The following is a 22,121-nucleotide window of genomic DNA, read 5'->3' as shown; positions in this document are numbered from 1 at the left end:
TGGCAGCCTAACGATGCATCACATGACTTGGTCACGTGGGTGAAAAACCTCAATAATTCTAACGAACTCCTCTTGTGACATAGAAAGAGGAGCTGAATTCGAAAGGCTTGCTGAAGCTCACATTTTCTGAAATAGACCGCCTAAAAGAAACTGACTGGGTTTCTTATTTCAGAGTTTGTTGGTTGGTACTCCAGATATCCAAATGTATGTGCACAAACACTAAAGTCAGTTCATAATGTGTCCCTTTTAATGCAGGAAGAGTAAACATGCACTTCTCTTGATTCAGCTTTAAAAATATTCTCTTTTTTTTAAGCCATGATGTAAATAAAACAAAAAATCTGTGTAAAGTCTTCTTTTTCTGGCCTAATGACTCCATAACTGTGCATATCTTCTGGTCTGATGAACTCATCTCATTCATTATCTCTAGCCGCTTTATCCTGTTCTACAGGGTCGCAGGCGAGCTGGAGCCTATCCCAGCTGACTACGGGCGAAAGGCGGGGTACACCCTGGACAAGTCGCCAGGTCATCACAGGGCTGACACATAGACACAGACAACCATTCACACTCACATTCACACCTACGGTCAATTTAGAGCCACCAGTTAACCTAACCTGCATGTCTTTGGACTGTGGGGGAAACCGGAGCACCCGGAGGAAACCCACGCGGACACGGGGAGAACATGCAAACTCCACACAGAAAGGCCCTCGCCGGCCCCGGGGCTCGAACCCAGGACCTTCTTGCTCTGATGAACTGCTTTCAGCTAAATCATTTATATAAATGCATGTGATTTGGCCACAACAGAGGATCTGCTACAGAATCTGACCAGGGTCGTGCTTAGAAATCAGGAGCTGCTGAAGTACAGCCAGTCTTTTCATATGTGGAACACCTCTGCTGCAGTATTTTTTTTTTTCCTGTTCAGTTTACTAAATCACTTTGCTGGGTCTGTAGGTAGTCTGTGGTCCGCCAATTGATGACCCATGCCCTAGACCCTTGAGGTGAAAGTTCATTTTATATGAACGTCTTTGTAAATACAGATTCTTCCTGCTATTTATTTAAGTGACCTAATGATTTAATGATGTATTTTTTGGGTTACATATGCATTTTACTTCAAATCTACTTTAGCTTCCTGGTTTCAGTGCAAAAGAAAAAATATTATGTACTAATCATGTTTTGGCTCATTGACTTTATTTGGGGTGAGGGAGAAAAATGATCAATTTCATTTTTGTCTCCATTCTTCCTTTATTTTCCAGCTGTATGCTTTTAATAATTTAGGGTAGAAAAGTGAAACACTGGAAAAAAAAAAACCATACAGTTATAAACAGAGGTGGACAAAGTACCCAACTTCATTACTTAAGTCAAAGTACAGATCCCACTGGTCAAATGTTACTCTGATACAAGTGAAAGTTGTCCAGTCAAATTTTTACTTAAGTTAAAGTACTGAAGTACTTGCTTTTAAAAATACTTAAGTATCAAAAGTACATTTTCTGTCAACGCATTGTTGTATTATTGCCACAACACTTAAAACCTAATGCCGTTACCAAAGACAGAAATGTGAATTCACAAAATGAACGCATGCTGTGCCATCATGGTGGTTTAATGTTAAGCTAGCTAGTCAGTGAAACTCCACCTGACATGCTAGCAAACTCTTTTCAAACTCGAAATCATATTGGGTAGCTAACGCAACTAGAAAAGAAAGATTTCTACATTCTGTTTATTTGGCAAGATTATGCCAACATATATATTTCTGAAAGGACTTCAGATAAGTTAACGTTATTCATGTTAGCGTAACTCCGTTTTTACATGCTAACTAACAGTGTCCAGGTTAACTAGCTATGTGTAAACGTTAGCCGTGGACAAGGCTACGGCAATTTGGTGGGCAAATCTCATAGAAAGTCCTTTGACTAACCAGACTGCATAGTGATTGCAACGTTATCGCTAGTTCTAAAAGCACAGACAACTTTATTGCAAGCTTTCTCTTGGAATAAAACATTTACATACTTCAATATGCTCCCACAGGTTGGACGGTGAGTTTTTGTAGGCCGTGATATGGTTCGTTTTCAGCAAACAAAGCAAGCATTTAAAACGAAACGAATCTTTAATCCTTTCAGAAAACTGAAACATGGGTTCTCGGTAAAGCCATGAGTGCGTACATTCCCCAGAAGAACCACCTCCTTCCATTCTGCCATTGACTGATCGTGTTAAATAATGCTGTTGAGAAATAATTGAATTTGATTTTATACAGTCTATGGACGTGACGTGACCCTAGTGATTTACTGATCGGCTGTCTCAGTGTCACCTGTGAAAAAAAAACAATCACGTTTTAGAAAAGAAAAGAAAAAAACATCCACTTTCAAAGCCGCTTCATAGTAACGAGGAACTTGATAGAAATGTAGTGGGGTGAAAAGTACGATATTTGTCTTTCAAATGTAGTGAAGTTAAAGTCGTAAGTTTCCCAAAAAAATAATGTTCAAGTAAAGTACAGATGCTCAAAAAGGGTATTTAAGTACAGTACTCAAGTAAATGTACTTCGTTACTGTCCACCTCTGGTTATAAATCATTACATTCTCATTTCCAGGAGGGGGAAGACAAGAAGTTTCTCATCACTAGATTACAAGATATCCATGAGCAGAAACGTCCACAATCCCAGCATCACAGCAGGACAACCAGAGAGGTTAGCCCATCTCACACCTCTCTCTCTCTCTCACACACACACCAAAAAAAACACCAACACTACAATATGCACTTATTTTTGCAAACAAAGTCTTATCTGAAGCCAGTGAAATGGCTTCCTGCTTTGATTATGTTTCTCCATTTCAGGAGTCCAGTATCTCATGACCTCTCCAAGTTGTCTAATTCTCAGTGTTAATTGTGATGTTGCAACTGGAGCCTCCTGCTGTCCTGGAGCCATAATACAGGCTAATGGAAGTAACGCTGCAAATCCGCCACAGAAATTACTACAGCTTGCCGTTGAGGGCATCACCCCAGTTGATGCACTTAGGCTTTTACTGGACTGCACAGAAACATTTTATTGCTCCTCAAAGGGATTTTTTTAAGATACATCTTTTTTTCAATTTCAAGCTGTTTCATCTTGCAGTAACTTGCACATTTCTGGAAATGTTTTCTCATATATTTCTAGTAAAACTTTTATTTTCAAAGAAGAGAGCAGGAAAATGTTGTATAAGGAAAGAATGCAACAAATGCACCTGAGAAAATGTAATTCTATAACCAAGTCTGTGAAAAAGTATTTATGGAATGGTCATCTTATTCTAAAAGGTGAATTTTAATATGTATTTAAAATATAGAGGTTATTACAGTATCTCTTAACAAAATACAAGGTCGCTACTCACACATGGGGGGGGGGGGGGGGGACCACTCGACAAAGGGAGATCTCCGTTTTAATTTTTTTTGTACAGTGAATGATTTTATAGTATGATTCTTTTTGTTTCTGTTTTCAATAAATTTTAATAAATGTAAAGTCTGCACTTTACGGTAAATCTGTGACCTACAGCTCAAGATAAGAAGTTGCCAAATATTTACATCTCGCAGTCAGCACAACTGACCACAAAGCTAGGGTGACGATATTTTAATTGCAATTGGAAATGGTCTTGCAGGCAGCAGATCGCTCTAAAAATGAAAAACTGCTCATTTGCAACTTTCTAGCAAGCAGTATTTTTGATGATGTAGCTGATATTATTTTAGCCGTTATTTTAGGTACAGTTTATACTTGCCATTATTTCACATTCGGCGGCACGGTGGTGTAGTGGTTAGCGCTGTCGCCTCACAGCAAGAAGGTCCGGGTTCGAGCCCCGTGGCCGGCGAGGGCCTTTCTGTGTGGAGTTTGCATGTTGTCCGCGTGGGTTTCCTCCGGGTGCTCCGGTTTCCCCCACAGTCCAAAGACATGCAGGTTAGGTTAACTGGTGACTCTAAATTGACCGTAGGTGTGAATGTGAGTGTGAATGGTTGTCTGTGTCTATGTGTCAGCCCTGTGATGACCTGGCGACTTGTCCAGGGTGTACCCCGCCTTTCGCCTGTAGTCAGCTGGGATAGGCTCCAGCTTGCCTGCGACCCTGTAGAACAGGATAAAGCGGCTAGAGATAATGAGATGAGATTATTTCACGTTCTAACCTTATCTGCAGGATTAAAAGTAACACTTTGTGTTTATCACATCAAGGTCTTTTAGTTTCTCTTTAAAACATTCCTGTCATCATGATTGGTTTTGATTTGAGACACAATTCATGATATGTTTCATTCAAAAGTATGTACTCTGGAACGGTGGCTCTCTCAGTAGTAACCAGCCCCAGGGGGTCGGTGAAGCATAGGCAGGGAGTCTGTGATTTTAGTTACAGTGTTGGAAATCACTACTGTGCATTTATAAAACTATTTCTAGTATTACTGAGTTATTGTTGTACTCAAAAACTGTCTCAAGTGGTACATAAATGAGACAAAACTCTAGTTGTAGACACCATCCTGCCACGCTTTATTATTATTTAGTTCTACAGCCACTCTGAATCTCGGTGGCATGATGTTCTCCTGTAGCAAAGCCCTCATATGAATTATTTTCCTAAAACAGCATGCACCAAAGCGTTTTCCCCCCTCTTAAATCACAGTGATTTGCCAATAATTACAAATTAATTTATTAATGGACATGAAATATTTTTAACCCTTTAAAGCTACACTTGACTTGTGGACGTTCCACAATATTAAGTTGCATTGTAGCAGTTACAAGTAGTCATTCCCTTACCAGCATCTTTTTTTATTCTTCTCTCTTGAATCTAACGAGACCAAAAAAAAAAAGTATAGTGGTGCTTACATGTCTTGCAAACCCTTTAGAATGTTCTATATTTCTGCTTAAATATGACCTAAACCATCAGATTTTCACGCAAGTCCTAAAAGTAGATAAAGAGAACCCATTGAAACAAAAAAGATCCAGTATTACTTGTCAGTATGTGGCAAAAGTATGTGATCCTTTGCTTTTAGACCTGCGATTTTCAACTACTGTGCTATGGCACATCAGTGGCCATGAGAGATCGTCAGGTGTGCCGTGGGAAATTGTCCAATTTCACTTAATCGGTCAAAAAAAAAAAAAGTATTTTTTAGTTGTGGCAAATAATTTGCCATTGTTGAGCATCTGTACCTGCAATGTAGTGGCTGGCTAAGTAATTAAATACTCTTCCATGTCAGTGGGTGGCAGTAGTAGTGCAATAATGACCATGGCTGTCTCCAAAATCACTCACTCCTTCACTAGTCCCTACCTAGGGAATTCTATATAGTGAACTCCTTGGTAAAATGAACTCCTAAAATAAAAATTTAAACCCTGTTGTGTGGCAAAAACTCTGCAAATAAGCATTTCCAGTAACCGTTGATCAGTCCCACACATCGGCTTGGAGGAATTTTGGCCCATTCCTCTGTATAGAACAGCTTCAAGTCTGGGACGCTGGTGGGTTTTCTCACATGGACTGCTTGTTTCAGGGCCTTCAACATTTCTATTGGATTAAGGTCAGGACTTTGACTTGGCCATTCCAAAACATTGCTTAAAGAAGAAAGAGTTATTCTTTGGTAGAATGACTTGCGTGCTTAGGGTCATCGTCTTGCTGCATGACCCACTTTCTCTTGAGATTTAGTTTATGGACAGATGTTCTGACATATTCCTTTTGAATTTACTGGAATAATTCAGAATTCATTGTTCCATCAATGGTCGTAAGCCGTCCTGGCCCAGATGCAGCAAAACAGGCCCAAACCAATGATACTACCACCACCATGTTTCACAGATTGCATAAAATTCTTAGGTTGTAATGCAGTGTTTCCTTTCTCCAAATGCAACACTTCTCATTTACACCAAAAAGCTCTATTTTGGCCTCAAATGTCCACAATTTGTTTTCCAATAACCTTCTGGCTTGTCCACGTGATCTGTAGCAAACTGGAATGGTGCAGTAGTGTTCTTTTTGGAGAGCAGTAGCTTTCCCCTTACAATCCTGCCATGCACACCATTGTTGTTCAGCGTTCTCCTGATTGTGGACTCCAGAACATTTATAATTTGCCAATTTGACAAAATTCTAAAGGATTCACAAACTTAAAAAAAAAAAAAAAAAAAAGGTCACCGCTGTACTTTACTGAGAAACCGCAAAGGACAAAGTCCTGAAGACTTTTGCATGACGGAAAACTTGCTGACCTTTACAAAAAGCACCGACACTGGAGATGCCTTCCATTATTGTTAAACATCTACTTATAGAAATCTTCACCATATTAAGTGTTTTTTTGTTAAACGTCATGCTTTATTAATCTGTTTATTATTAGACTTGAATTGGATTCATCATGTCCACCAAGTCCCTGTAAATAACTTGTTACAAGAACAGTAACATAACATTAGAACGAGCGTATTAAAGTACAGTCGGCAGTCCTGTTAGAGCTGCTGTTAGACAACTAATCCAGACCTTCAGATCTGAGGCTTCAACAGTGCTGTGGTTATTTAAAAAAAGAAAACCCGCCAAGCATAGACTTGGCCTTACAGTGAAGTTATTGACCCCCTTTACTACAATTTGCCATTAAAAAAAAAAAAGTAGAAAACAGTAAACTTTTTTGCCAGGATAATGCATCTTAAAAGATTTATTACAAAGACATGCGAATAAAAACAGCCAAGAAAAAAGTGAAAAGGTATGTACACCTTACAAAGAATCTCTTCTCTGTCTCAGTTACTCATAAATATGATTCACAAAATAAAATAAATAGATAACTTCATCAGTGTTACTTAAGCTTATCTTCTCTTTAAGAACGTTACAAAATGACGGAGTTTAAAAGCTGAATCTTTGTTCTTTGAGAATAGCACGTGTGTTTCTCTAAAATAATAATAAAATCCAAAATAAAAAAAATTTTAAAATAATAAAAATGCCCATGAGCTCATGTTGGGTGAGCAGCGCCTCCTGTGTTAGCAGTCTCTTCCTTCCTCTGGTGGAGCGAACACTGGCTCATCCTGAGGAAACCAGGTCATTTCCTTATACAGTTCTGAGAGACTGGTATGAAACTTTAAAATAAAAAAAAAGTGCTATATAAAATGACAACCTAATTTTAAAAAAAGGTTCTTGTAGCACCACAGGGCTTCAACAGTCCAGCTCATCTTATGGTGCCGTGGTCCTGCTGTACATGTCAAAATCCAAAGCACTAAAGAGTCAAAGGTTAAAGGAGGAGAAAAAGAAAAAAAAGACCCACAACACACAAACCCCACCCAGTTTGACATTTTGAGATACAATGAAAAGACCCCTTGCTGCAGTTTGCTTGAGGCACCAGTAGGGGGCGTCTTAAAAAAAAAAAAAAGCTTATTGTTACAGTGAAACTACCTCCACATGGCTTCGAAACAGTGAGGTCTGGAGAGCTGGAGGGTTACCCGTCCCATTAAACATTTTAGCTATGCAAATACACATTATGTACGTTTCAGTGGGGATTTTGCATCCTCGGTTAAAACACAGACTCTGTATATCCTCAGAAAAGAAATACAAAGGGGGAAAAAAAGAAGAAAGATCATGCAACCTGATCAACTGTAGTGTAAAGTTTGTGTGATTACAACAGACAAGGATTTTTCTGTACTGAGAAAAGCTGTTCATTCAAACTCACTTACAATGGAAGTCAGTAAAGAGGGGGGAGGGGGGAAAAACTTCAGTCTTTCATTCATTTTCAGTATATTCTCTTTGCAGTAGGCTATATTCCAGAAACACTGGGCACGAAGAAGTGGGAATACATCCTGGATGGGATGTCAGTCCATCTCAGGGCACTGTTCACACACACAGCCAATTTATCACAGCTAATCTACAGACCTACGGTACCAGCATGGTTTTGGGAGGAAGCCAGAGAATCCAGACAAACCTCACAGACGCACACGAAAAAAAGACCGAAAACTCAACACCAACAGTAATCAGAGCTCAATCAAAAGAGGATAGAATTGCTACACCACCATGCTGGACATCGGGGTTTTTTTAAATAAAAATCTTCAAACCAGGGGCGGCACGGTGGTGTAGTGGTTAGCGCTGTCGCCTCACAGCAAAAAGGTCCGGGTTCGAGCCCCGTGGCCGGCGAGGGCCTTTCTGTGTGGAGTTTGCATGTTCTCCCCGTGTCCGCGTGGGTTTCCTCCGGGTGCTCCGGTTTCCCCCACAGTCCAAAGACATGCAGGTTAGGTTAACTGGTGGCTCTAAATTGACCGTAGGTGTGAATGTGAGTGTGAATGGTTGTCTGTGTCTATGTGTCAGCCCTGTGATGACCTGGCGACTTGTCCAGGGTGTACCCCGCCTTTCGCCCGTAGTCAGCTGGGATAGGCTCCAGCTTGCCTGCGACCCTGTGGAACAGGATAAAGCGGCTACAGATAATGAGATGAGAAAAATCTTCAAACCAATTGTAAAATTTAGAGCTTTGTTTGTGGTGTTGGGACCAGTTTTGTGGGATGGTGCTTGGACACCACAAAACCTTCAATTCCAACTTTTTCCATCGTGTTGTTCCAGAGTTGTAGAATTGGATAAAACTCCAAGAACGGCTTTAGTAAACTTTCTTTCTTTGTCGTTTGAATGCAACAGTTGGGAGTCTTGATTTGGAGTTGTATAGTTATGTGTTTGAAACATTTATTGATGGTGACTGCAACTGTCCTAAGACTTTAAGTGAGTTTCAGGGGTTTAATTTGCCCTTTTCTCAGTACTGTATTTTTTTTTTAATTGTCTGATAATCTCTCTCTCTCTCTCTCTCTCTCTCTCACACACACACACACACACACACGCGCTACAGATGCTCCATCTTCCTTGAAAATGAATGAATTCACATCCTTGTTAATAGGCTGCAAATATCTTTCACTTACAACAGACGTTTCAGTTCATACTGACATTTTGTTGCTTAACTCATACACTGGTAAGGTAACGTAATGTAAATGTGTGTGTGTAGTTTCCTTCAGCTTCTGTGTACATGGCTCAGTTGCCATTATTGAGCATGCCCAGTAGCGTACTGGCCTCCATACCCTGCTGCTGTGCCATGCGCTGCACGTCAAAGCCCATATGAGTAAGGAACTGGATAACACTCATTTCTTGTCCGGTCAGCTGATCTCGGATTGTAGGGCACGTCGGGTTGCAGTGAGGCCATGGGCAGCTGTCGATCAGATGCAGTGGGCATGCACGAGGCGGAGCGCGATGACTGCTGTTGTTACGGAGGCTGTTCTGGAGGCTGCGGTCCCAGCACTGCAGAGCACGAGGCAGAGACGTGCCCTTCACCTGCACATCCATCCAGTAACTAGACAGAGCAACACACACACACACACACACACACACACAAAAAGAAGGGGCTGTAGGCCAACTGGAGAATAGCAGCATCATCAATAAGAAAAGGAGGACAGGACAAAGACAGAATACTCACTTTCTTGTGATAATCTCATGTGATAAACAGGCAGGTGCAAACATGGCCCTGACAATGACAAACAAAACAAGGAAATTTGATCGTTTATAATCACATTGTTGGATCAATAAATCCAGAACATGCACTTGTACAACCCCAAAATCAGAAAAATTTGGGATGATATGTTGAAATGAAAACAATGATTTGTAAATAGGCGGCACGGTGGTGTAATGGTTAGCGCTGTCGCCTCACAGCAAGAAGGTCTGGGTTCGAGCCCCGTGCCCGGCGAGGGCCTTTCTGTGCGGAGTTTGCATGTTCTCCCCGTGTCCGCGTGGGTTTCCTCCGGGTGCTCCGGTTTCCCCCACAGTCCAAAGACATGCAGGTTAGGTTAACTGGTGACTCTAAATTGACCGTAGGTGTGAATGTGAGTGTGAATGGTTGTCTGTGTCTATGTGTCAGCCCTGTGATGACCTGGCGACTTGTCCAGGGTGTACCCCGCCTTTCGCCCGTAGTCAGCTGGGATAGGCTCCAGCTTGCCTGCGACCCTGTAGAACAGGATAAAGCGGCTAGAGATAATGAGATGAGATGAGACTTTGACCTGTATTGCACTCAAAACAATACAACAGCCCATTGGTGTTTAGGGACTGAAGACATCAAGCGTTTCAGGTGTTATTTTGTCCCATTCTTCCTGCAAACAGGTCTTAAGGTGTGCAACAGTACAGGGTCATCATATTTTTCATTTCAAAATTCGCCACACTGATTTGTACAGGTAGATGTTAACCTGCTAGGCTCTAGGCCTGCCGCACCACCACCGGTGTCTGCCAGGTTAGTTGTGGGTTCATCAGCTGGCTAGATGTTTCGCCCCTTAACATCTCCCGGTGGCAGGGCAGTGAACAGGGACATCTCCCTGACACTCCCCACAGCTAACCTTCCTCAGGAGATGCCGGATCCCCAAATCTTGTCCTGCTCCAAAATCTCAATGTGCTTTTCTGCATTAATGCTGCCATCAAAGAAGTAAAGGTTACCTTCGCCAAGGTATGGGGTTGTCTCCATGTCCATGACGCACACTGCCTTTTGGACTTGTTGGTAACAGTCTGGGTGGTCCTTTACGACTTTGCTCCAGAGTACACACCATCCATTTCTTTCAATAAAGACCTGGAATACTGATTTTTCTGACCACAATACACATTTCCACTGTGATGGTCCATCCCAGAGCCCAGAGAGGTCAATGGTGCTTCTGAACACAGTTATCATCAGGCTTCCTTTTTGCACAGTAAAGTTTTAACTGGTATTTGTGGACGCAACTTCATATCGTAGTGTTTGACAAAGGTTTGCCAAAGTAATCACGAGCCCATGTGGTTATATCAGCTATAGATGAAGGATGGTTCCTGATGCAGTGTTGTCTGAGGGATCAGAGATCATGGGTGTTCAGCTTAGGCTTGTGCCCTTGCCCTTTATGCACCAAAACACCTCCAGATTCCTTCAATTGTTTAATGGGTGCCATAGAAGGTGAAATATCCAAATCCCTTCCTACATTTTTTGAGGAACATTGAAGGGTTTAAAAACAATTTTCTCACACATTTGCTGACAAACTGGAAATCCTCAGCCCATCTTTGCACCTCAAAAGACTAGACCTTTCCTGGATACTGATTTTGTACCTAATCATGATCTCAATCACCTGTTGATATCACCAATTTCAAATCACATCATTATTTACTTGTTTTACTTCATTACTAGCGCCAAACTGCCCACTTCTTAACTTTTTTGGAATGTCTTGCAGGCCTGAAATGCAGGAATAGATGTATATTAATAAAATAAATGACGCTGACGAGAAAACATTAAATATTGTGGGTTCATACTGTCTGTAATAAAATGCAAAAGTAAGAGAATCACTGCTTTCTTTATTTGCATACAGTCCCAACTGTCTGATTTGGGGTTGTAAATTAAGTTCAGTTAGAGCTAAAACCATTTATTTATTTAAAAAAAAAAAAAACAGAAAATAATTTGTGGCTCGGGCGGCATGGTGGTGTAGTGGTTAGCGCTGTCGCCTCACAGCAAGAAGGTCCGGGTTCGAGCCCCGTGCCCGGCGAGGGCCTTTCTGTGCGGAGTTTGCATGTTTTCCCCGTGTCCGCGTGGGTTTCCTCCGGGTGCTCCGGTTTCCCCCACAGTCCAAAGACATGCAGGTTAGGTTAACTGGTGACTCTAAATTGACCGTAGGTGTGAATGTGAGTGTGAATGGTTGTCTGTGTCTATGTGTCAGCCCTGTGATGACCTGGCGACTTGTCCAGGGTGTACCCCGCCTTTCGCCTGTAGTCAGCTGGGATAGGCTCCAGCTTGCCTGCGACCCTGTAGAACAGGATAAAGCAGCTAGAGATAATGAGATGAGAATTTGTAGCTCGGCATTACCATAACAGTTATGAGTTATGTGGGTCTGATTCCACATCAATAATACTGTAGTGGTGCTGATTCATTTTTTAATCAGCAACTTGGACAGCAGTTCCATCTGCAAGGTTTATATCAACGCTCTTATTGTTTCTAGAGTAACAACTTCTACAGGGACTTGTATTGCAGACGCCCTACATACAGTGTCTTGTAAAAGTATTCATCCCCCTTGGTGTTTGTCCTGTTTTGTCGCATTACAAGCTGGAATTAAAATGGATTTTTGGGGGGGTTAGCACCATTTGATTTACACAACATGCCTACCACTTTAAAGGTGCACACTGTTGTTTTATTTTGACAATAATTAAGATGAAAACAGAAGTCCCCCCCCCAAAGTCAATACTTGTAGATCCACCTTTTGCTACAATTACAGCTGCAAGTCTCTTGGGGTATGTCTCTATTGGCTTAGCACATCTAGCCACTGGGATTTTTGCCCCATTCCTCAAGGCAAAACTGATCCAACTCCTTCAAGTTAGATGGGTTGTATTGGTGTACAGCAATCTTCAAGTTATGCCACAGATTCTCAATTGGATTGAGGTCTGGGCTTTGATTAGGCCATTCCAAGACATTTAAATGTGTCCCTTTAAACCACTCCAGTGTAGCTTTAGCAATAATGTTTAGGATCATTGTCCTGCTGGAACATGAACCTTCGTCCCAGTCTCAAACCTCTGGCTGACTCAAACAGGTTTTCCTCCAAAATTGCCCTGTATTTAGTGCCATCCATCTTTCCTTTAGTCCTGACCAGCTTTCCTGTCCCTGCAGATGAAAAACATCCCCACAGCATGATGCTGCCACCACCATGCTTCACTGTAGGAATGGTGTTCTCAGGGCATTGGGTTTGCACCACACGTGGCATTTCCCATGATGGCCAAAAAGATCAGTTTTAGTCTCATTTGACCAGAGAATCTTCTTCCATGTGTTAGGGGAGTCTGCCATATGCTGTTGGGAAAACTCAAAACATGTTGTCTTAAGCAGTGACTTTTCTGGCCCCTCTTCCATAAAAGCCCCACTCTGAGGAGTGTACAGCTTAAAGTGGTCCTGTGGACAGATACTCCCATCTCCACTATAGATCTTTGCAGATCCTTCAGTGTTATCTTTGTTGCATCTCTGATTAATGCCCTCCTTGGCTGGTCTGTGAGTTTTGGTGGGCAGCCTTCTCTTGTCAGGTTTGTAGTGGTGCCATATTCTTTCCATTTTGCTATAATGGATTTAATGGTGCTCCGTGGGATATTTTTTATAACCCAACCCTGATCTATACTTCTCCACAACTTTGTCTCTGACCTGTTTGGAGGCTCCTTGGTTTTCATGTTGCTTGCTTAGTAGTGTTGCAGAGTCAGGGTCCTTCCAGAACAGGTTGATTTATACAGACATCATGTGACCAATCATGTGATCCTTTGATTGCACACAGGTGGATCTTAAAGGTCCCATGGTATGAAATTTTCACTTTCTGAGGTTTTTTAATGTTAAAACGAGTTCCTCTGACCTTCTTAAGTCAACCCAGTGGCTAGAAATGTCATAATGTGTAAACCAAACTATGCCCAATATTTGAGAATGGCGCATCAAAACGGCGCGTTGAGAAGCTCTTCCCTTGCTGACGTCAGCAAGAGAGATGATCCCCACGCCCCCCCTCTGGATTCCCACCCACCGTATGGATTGCCCGCCCAGTTGTAGTGAGTAGACCATAGAGGACACAACAACATGGCACCACCTAAGCGAGCGAAACATGGAAGTTGCGCTGTACATGGATGTGACAACACAGAAAGGAGTCTGTTTTTACTGCCGACGGGAGAGCCCCTGAAGACGCAGTGGCTTAATTTTATTTACTTCAATAATACGCCGTCGAGTCTACCTAAGACAGTGTATGTTTGTCGGAAGCATTTTCCTGATGAATGTTTCCACAACTTGGGACAGTACCGGGCAGGTTTTGCACATCAACTGTTACTGAAGCCTGGGTCTGTGCCAAGCATCCCTGCCGCATCAGCCTCAAACACCGAACAAGTAAGTGTATAACTGTTAAGTCGTTTTGCCGTGTTTTAAAATCGGTGCCACGTTAGCCTTGCAATGGCTACATTAGCTGTGCAGCTAACCGCTTCCTGCAGTTAGCCAGGTACTCTGCACTACAAAACCAAAAAGCATGCAGCATGCTCTGTTAAACTGAGTTTAGTCTGGAAATTGACTGTAACTTATGAGCTTATGTTTTGCCCTGTTTTAAAATCGGTGCCACGTTAGCCTTGCAATGGCTACATTAGCTGTGCAGCTAACCGCTTCCTGCAGTTAGCCAGGTACTCTGCGCTACAAAACCAAAAAGCATGCAGCATGCTCTGTTATAATAGCCAATCAAAACAGTTTTTACAAAGACACCCACATTCTTTTTTTTAAGTCACTCGTTCATTTTATTTGTTTGTTTGTTCAGTAAAAACCCAAGCATTTGTTGAATTTATTTTACTTCCTCGCGTCGCACCTTAATGACGTCAGCGCGCGGTATTTTTCCCTTCGCGGTTTGTTCCTTCTCTCTCGCCATAGTAAGACACCCACATCCGCTTGTTCTGACCCACTGGAGGTAGCGTCACAGTGCTGTTAGCCAATCAGAGGTAACACGTTTACATGTCATGAATATTAATGATAAGACCCGCCCCCACCCTCTACCCTTCCCCGCCTCCTGCTTCTCATTAGCAAAACGACGCACTGGGAAAAGCGCTGAAATGGGGCTTTCTCCCAGGAGGCTATATCTACGTGCCGAGGGTTCATTTCGAGAAAGGCTGCGGATATAACATCTAGAAACTTCCACGAGCCCGTTTAAAGCGTCAACAAACCACCATGCCATGGGACCTTTAAATCAACTAATTATGTGACTTATGAAGTGAATTGGTTGGACCAGCTCTTATTTAGGGGTTTCATACGAAAGGGGGCGAATAGCTATGCACACTCCAGATTTCCGTTTTTTCATCTTATTGTTTGTGACTAAATAAATAAATCTTTAAAGTGGTAGGCATGTTGTGTAAATCAAATGGTGCTAACCCCCCAAAAATCCATTTTAATTCCAGTTCGTAATGCGACAAAACAGGACAAACACCAAGGGGGATGAATACTTTTGCAAGACACTGTAAGCTGATTAAAATGTGTATTGTTGATGTGGTGAAGTTTACTGTAGACATGTTTATTTAGCGGGCGGCACGGTGGTGTAGTGGTTAGCGCTGTCGCCTCACAGCAAGAAGGTCCTGGGTTCGAGCCCCGTGGCCGGCGAGGGCCTTTCTGTGCGGAGTTTGCATGTTCTCCCCGTGTCCGCGTGGGTTTCCTCCGGGTGCTCCGGTTTCCCCCACAGTCCAAAGACATGCAGGTTAGGTTAACTGGTGACTCTAAATTGACCGTAGGTGTGAATGTGAGTGTGAATGGTTGTCTGTGTCTATGTGTCAGCCCTGTGATGACCTGGCGACTTGTCCAGGGTGTACCCCGCCTTTCGCCCGTAGTCAGCTGGGATAGGCTCCTGCGACCCTGTAGAAGGATAAAGCGGCTAGAGATAATGAGATGAGATGAGATGTTTATTTAGCATTTTTGGAAGGACTCTCAAGTGTCAGAGCTTTGCAACACTCCGAGGTAAAGCTGTAAGGTTTTTTTTTTTTTCATAACTTCAAGTGAGAGAAAGAGAGGTGAGCCAATGACTCTGCTAGAATATATAATGTAACTATGAACAGAAAAGTTATGTGCTGTTGCTGGAAAATATTTCAGGGTTGTAACAGCTATCACACCACCTCATCCCCATTGTTGATCATTTTCCCTACAAGATAATGTTCCATCATGTCATTCTTATGTTATGTAAGGAATAAATCATGTTCCATTGTGGAAATGCAGGTTATGCGACACCACTTTAACGAGTCATGCAGGGTCATGTCATGGTGGTTTTTTTGTTTGTTTGTTTGTTTCCTTTATCTTTTACATATTCGCAGAATTTTGATAAAATGTGTAAATACTTACGGGACATCTTTGAGGGTGTTCCTGAGCTCAATGCCCAGGTTCTGGATATAACGCCACTGGCCTTGCTGCACCGGCTGCCCCGTAAGATGAATGTTATCAACGGTCAGCTGAGCCTCGTCAAACAACCACTGCACCACAAACACAGGACCTGAGAGAAAGAGACAGAAAGGATAGAGTTTTAGGATGTGGTAATGCTTAACTCTGTTTTCCTCTTGCATATTAAAAGCACTAGAGGGCAGCATTTCTTGCTTACTTTTCAGGGTAGGGTAGACTTTATAGCCGAAGAAGCAGTTCCATTCTTCTCCTATGTGAGCCAGTCTGCAGCGCTCAGGTACAGTACTGCCCCAGTACCTACAACACAGAACACCATGAGAAATCCTGCTTTCGTTACCATTTGTTTTCCCTCGTGCCCTCCTCCAACTCCTCACCTGATGCCCCTTTTGATTGCCTCAGTTGGGGCACAGCCGATGGTGTCCACACAATCCGTACAGCGGTACTGCTTGTTGTCCAGAAACCATCCGGAGTCAGCCAGCCCTCGCACCTGAATCGAGTTGTGCCCCAGACTCTTCAGGAGCTCAGCCACATGGTCTACATTCAGCAGAACTCCTGTGCCTCCAGCACTGATGAAACACACACGCTTCAGTTCAAAGGGTCATTTTAAAAACATACATTTTGCCAGATATTGTCATTTCTCATCAAGAATATATACAATAGACAGACAAGCAGATAGATGTATAGTGTGTACACTTTTCACACTGTAGCTGCCATTTAGCGTATACCAAAGTGTCAATCATATATAGAAAGTTCTTTAAAAAAAAAAAAAGTAGAAAAACATGCTTAAGTCAGTTTTTTTTTTTTTAAATGAGCATGGAAGGCCATCCATCCATCATCCACACGGCTTATCCATCAGGGTCATGAGGGAAGCTAGAGTTAATCCCAGCTGACTTCAGGCAAGAGGCGAAGTACACCCTGGGCAGGTCACCCATCTATCTCAGGGCTAACGCAGATAAACCATTCACACTCACAGTCGCACCTATGGGCAATTTAGAGTAGCCACTTGACGTAATCTGCACGCCTTTGGACTGTAGAAGGAAAGTAAACGCCCAGACAAAATCCACACAAGCATGAGAACTCCTCAAAGAAATGCCCCAGTTGGCCACATGGCTCGAACCCAGAACCTTCTTGCTGCGAGGCGACAGTGCTAACCACTGCACCACCGTGCTGCCCATCTCATCTCATCTCATTATCTCTAGCCGCTTTATCCTTCTACAGGGTCGCAGGCAAGCTGGAGCCTATCCCAGCTGACTACGGGAGAAAGGCGGGGTACACCCTGGACAAGTCGCCAGGTCATCGCAGGGCTGACACATAGACACAGACAACCATTCACACTCACATTCACACCTACGGTCAATTTAGAGTCACCAGTTAACCTAACCTGCATGTCTTTGGACTGTGGGGGAAACCGGAGCACCCGGAGGAAACCCACGCGGACACGAGGAGAACATGCAAACTCCACACAGAAAGGCCCTCGCCGGCCCCGGGGCTCGAACCCAGGACCTTCTTGCTGTGAGGCGACAGCGCTAACCACTACACCACCGTGCCGCCCCGTGCTGCCCAATGGAAGTAAAATAAACAAAACTTTCAAAATTGTATTTGTATTATAAAGAACATGTTCAGGCTATTTTGACCTGAAAGTACTCAGATGAAAATAGTTTTGATAATGTTTGGTGATTTTGGTAGCCTTTAAGTTACCTTTCTTTTCCAGATCTTATTTGCCCTTATACCATGGAAAAGAGTTGAGCATGAGGATCCCCCCCCCCCAAAAAAAAGCCCCTCCTTTAAGAAGCAACTCTACATCCTAGCTCAGTAGCGAGAACTACCTCTGACAAGCCTTTAGGCCATTCAGATGGCCGATATTGTAAAAGTCTTGAGAGGAAAGTGTTATTTTTACCACTTCCTAAATCTAAGACGGGAGGAAAGGTGATTTAAAAAAAACCCCTCTTGTTCATGACTTTATTTCGTACAAAGAATTAAATTAACGATGATTTTTTTTATTATAGAATTGCCACAGCTTACAATGCATCATACAAGTAAATTTCTCTCCCTGCAGGATACACCATGATGCATTTTCGTTTCTTATGACTTTATGCTCCTATGTCCATGCCAACTACATGGATCGCCAGTTGATAAGACTGCTGACTTTTTGACTTGTCCACAGCCTTTAGTTTCAAACTGCCAAGTGATAATTATTTTATGGACGATGTGTGGGCCAGTTCTTTTGCCCTGGGTGTTCAGTACTGGCATTTATACACCAATTCAAACAAAATGGCTGTTACATTTAGCAGATGCTCTTATCCAGAGCAACGTACAACATACCCAGTGCAGCCTGGGGAGCAGTTGGGGGTTCGGTGCCTTGTTCAAGGGCACTTCAACCATTCCTGCTGGTCCAGGGAATCAAACCAGTGACCTTTTGGTCCCAAAACTCCTTCTCTAACCATTAGGCCATGGCTTCCACCATTATTTAGCAACGAGCAGATTTGAGAAATGATGGATGAACAAATCAGCGTCTCATTCATTAAACTGTCACACAACATCAAAATGAGTAGTGGATTGAACACAAATGGTGAATGAGCTTCAGTGTTGGAACAAGCTAATCCCCTAGTTTATCCTCATATACTTCCAATTTAAATGAAATATGGCCCATTTTATGTAGATGTTGCAGCCGTAAGCCAATAAAAATAAACATTCGGTATATACAAATAAATTTTGTCTTACTGTTGTTTTTACTGAGCTTGATCATGCACTCACGAACCAATTTAATAGGAGCACCTGTCCACCTGCACATTCGTAGAATTAGCCAATCATGTGGCAATAGCACAATCCATAAAATCATGCAGATGTGTCAGAAACTTCAATTAATGTTCATGTCAAATATCAAAATAGTGTTGTGCTGTTGTAGCCTGCCGTTCGGTGCTTTGCATGTTCTGACATGCTTTTCTGCTCATCACGGTTGTAAAGAGTTATTGTGTTACCATAGTGTTCCTGTCAGCTCAAACCATAGTACACTGCAAAAAATGATATCTTAGCCAGTGAAAATATCTTGAAAATAGTTGAAACGATCTAGCATTTCTTATTAGAAGAAAACAAGACACCAATTTTGAGATTATTAAACCTAGTTCTAGATTGCAACCAACTTATTCTAAGATGTCTTACCAAGTGTCATTATCTTACTGCACTGGCAGATTATTTCACTTGATTATAGTCTAAATGTTCTCAAATGTATTATGTTTTTCCTTATATTAGGATGGCTAGTTTTTGCAGTGTAGACGTACTTGGAGCTGTTGCATCAACAAGGCATTTCTGAGGGGGTGCCCTCTTTGAAAGAATGGGCTGCAGAAATGGCACGAGTTGCAGCATTTGAAAAAAATGTTATATAAACAACTGGGTAGACTGGATTTATATGAAGGAAACTGGGGGAAATACTTAAATTTCTTAAAGGGATCCTGAAAGGGTTTATACAGGGGAGAGACGCAAGTTCTGAGTTTCCGGGTGGAGGATTGCGTACCTGTGCTGCTGATGCTCTTTTTGTGTGTGTGGGTGGGTTTTTTTTTTTTAGTAAATTATCTCTTTTAGCCCTGTGATGACCTGGCGACTTGTCCAGGGTGTACCCCGCCTTTCACCCGTAGTCAGCTGGGATAGGCTCCAGCTTGCCTGAGACCCTGTAGAACAGGATAAAGCGGCTAGAGATAATGAGATGAGATAAATTCTCTTTTAATGCTATGTTTATAGATTTCATCTAGGTATGTACATGTGTGTGTATACCAGCATATGTGTATTTGTACATGAAGGTGTATTGATGGAGGTATCTGATTTATGTAATTATGGGTTATGCTTTGCATTTATTTAATCATTTTTTTATTTTTTCATTTTCATTAATGGTACAGCTAGTGTGGCTGTAGTTACTAGAGATAGGTCTGCTATACATGAAGGAGCACGACGTTAAATAACAACCAAAGAAGGATCAGCATTTGGTGGTGATGGTTTACGGAGGCTTGTTGGGGGGGGGGGGGGGGGGGGGGGGGGTAGGCATTTCTGCACACAATACTGCCACTCGCTGGATGTTTTTGCACTCTGTGTAAACTCTGGAGACTGCCGTGTGTGAAAATCCCAGGAGATCAGCAGCTTCTGAAATGTTCAAACCAGTCCAACTGGGATCCAGAAGCTCCTCCCTCATTCTGATGTTGGAGGTGAATATTAACTGAAGCTCTTGACCTGTATCTGCATGATCTGCATGTGCTGCTGCCACATGATTGGCAGATTGGATAACTGCATGAAATGTGAAGGTGTTTCAAATAAAATGGATGGTGATTTTATACAGACAGTTATGGAAGCGTTTAATTTTGTTTTATTCAAAGTGTCTTTGTACAGCCTGGTAAGACTATACTTCCAGGTTATGGCTACCATAGTAGGTAAACAAATCTTTTATTTAAAGATGCAACTGTGCCTATAAGTCATATTTAACATGCATAACCATGATTATTAACTTCATTCTCATCTCATCTCATTATCTCTAGCCGCTTTATCCTGTTCTGCAGGGTCACAGACAAGCTGGAGCCTATCCCAGCTGACTACGGGCGAAAGACGGGGTACACCCTGGACAAGTCGCCAGGTCATCACAGGGCCGACACATAGACACAGACAACCATTCACACTCACATTCACACCTACGGTCAATTTAGAGTCACCAGTTAACCTAACCTGCATGTCTTTGGACTGTGGGGGAAACCGGAGCACCCGGAGGAAACCCATGTGGACACGGGGAGAACATGCAAACTCCGCACAGAAAGGCCCTCGCCGGCCACGGGGCCCGAACCCAGACCATCTTGCTGTGAGGCGACAGCGCTAACCACTACACCACCGTGCCGCACGATTATTAACTTATGATTCTTACATTTTATTACTTATTCTAGTCTACATACCTAAAAAGAAAAAAAAGCCACACCTGAAACAAGTATTGGGTGTACTTTTATGGCTTGGTACAGGTGTGCGGGAACAAAATGGTTGACCAGCTGGAGAAGTGGTTTGGAAAAAACAGCAGTAAAACACACAAACAACCCCCACCCCAATACATGGTGTACTGACCTGCTCCCAGCTAGCAGGAGGACTTTTGCATTATCCAGCCCTTTTGTCAGGAGTTCCTTCACAACCTCTTGAATGATCAGGGATCCCATGAATGCATAGTCATCTAAATGCAAAGAGAGAACAAAATATGGTGTTAAACACATATGGCTCAGCTGTCGTGCACAAATAAGAGGAATTCTATGGTATATTGCTTATTTTCTGCCTATAATTAAATTCAGATAAAACGGAAGTAACGATAGTTGGGGCCAAGATGGCATGATTCAAACCTTCACACCTAGTGCTTAGTCACACCACGCAATAACGTCTCCCATCTCATCTCATTATCTCTAGCCACTTTATCCTTCTACAGGGTCGCAGGCAAGCTGGAGCCTATCCCAGCTGACTACGGGCGAAAGGCGGGGTACACCCTGGACAAGTCGCCAGGTCATCACAGGGCTGACACATAGACACAGACAACCATTCACACTCACATTCACACCTACGGTCAATTTAGAGTCACCAGTTAACCTAACCTGCATGTCTTTGGACTGTGGGGGAAACCGGAGCACCCGGAGGAAACCCACGCAGACACGGGGAGAACATGCAAACTCCACACAGAAAGGCCCTCGCCGGCCACGGGGCTCGAACCCGGACCTTCTTGCTGTGAGGCGACAGCGCTAACCACTACACCACCGTGCCGCCCCATGCAATAACGTCTCATCTCATCTCATCTCATCTCATTATCTCTAGCCGCTTTATCCTGTTCTACAGGGTCGCAGGCAAGCTGGAGCCTATCCCAGCTGACTATGGGTGAAAGGCGGGGTACACCCTGGACAAGTCGCCAGGTCATCACAGGGCTGACACATAGACACAGACAACCATTCACACTCACATTCACACCTACGGTCAATTTAGAGTCACCAGTTAACCTAACCTGCATGTCTTTGGACTGTGGGGGAAACCGGAGCACCCGGAGGAAACCCACGCGGACACGGGGAGAACATGCAAACTCCGCACAGAAAGGCCCTCGCCGGCCCCGGGGCTCGAACCCGGACCTTCTTGCTGTGAGGCGACAGCGCTAACCACTACACCACCGTGCCGCCCCACGCAATAACGTAATAAATATATTGGATCTAACCTTTTTTTGGGGGGATGGGAGGATTATAAAACCATTAGCTCCGGAAGAGCGTTCTATCATCTACACAAATTAGCTAAATAAAGTGCTCTCCTTT

General features: G+C 43.0%; 2 protein-coding genes across 9 annotated transcripts in view; one reads left to right on the top strand and one right to left on the bottom strand.

The window, feature by feature from the left end:
- tmc6b (transmembrane channel-like 6b) overlaps positions 1-3,158 on the top strand; it is a 95,889-nt gene extending 92,731 nt beyond the window's left edge. For all 8 annotated transcript variants that reach the window (XM_060941011.1, XM_060941015.1, XM_060941013.1 and 5 more), the window contains 2 exons: positions 2,576-2,671; positions 2,818-3,158. In XM_060941011.1, the coding sequence (XP_060796994.1) occupies positions 2,576-2,671; positions 2,818-2,835 (114 nt within the window). In that variant the 3' untranslated portion in view covers positions 2,836-3,158. The remainder of the gene's footprint in view (positions 1-2,575; positions 2,672-2,817) is intronic.
- Positions 3,159-6,637: 3,479 nt separating this feature from the next.
- Positions 6,638-22,121, bottom strand: part of notum1b (notum, palmitoleoyl-protein carboxylesterase b) — a 34,036-nt gene continuing 18,552 nt past the window's right edge. The window contains exons 6-11 of the mRNA XM_060941007.1: positions 20,911-21,013; positions 16,197-16,388; positions 16,022-16,119; positions 15,769-15,916; positions 9,379-9,426; positions 6,638-9,255 (exon numbers count right to left, since the gene is read on the bottom strand). Coding sequence (XP_060796990.1) covers positions 8,940-9,255; positions 9,379-9,426; positions 15,769-15,916; positions 16,022-16,119; positions 16,197-16,388; positions 20,911-21,013 — 905 coding nt within the window. The 3' untranslated portion in view covers positions 6,638-8,939. The remainder of the gene's footprint in view (positions 9,256-9,378; positions 9,427-15,768; positions 15,917-16,021; positions 16,120-16,196; positions 16,389-20,910; positions 21,014-22,121) is intronic.

Source organism: Neoarius graeffei, chromosome 15, assembly GCF_027579695.1.
Source record: "Neoarius graeffei isolate fNeoGra1 chromosome 15, fNeoGra1.pri, whole genome shotgun sequence".
In the NCBI taxonomy this organism is placed as follows: domain Eukaryota; kingdom Metazoa; phylum Chordata; class Actinopteri; order Siluriformes; family Ariidae; genus Neoarius; species Neoarius graeffei.
Note: the sequence above shows the minus strand (reverse complement) of the source record. Positions and strands in the feature narration are given on the sequence as shown.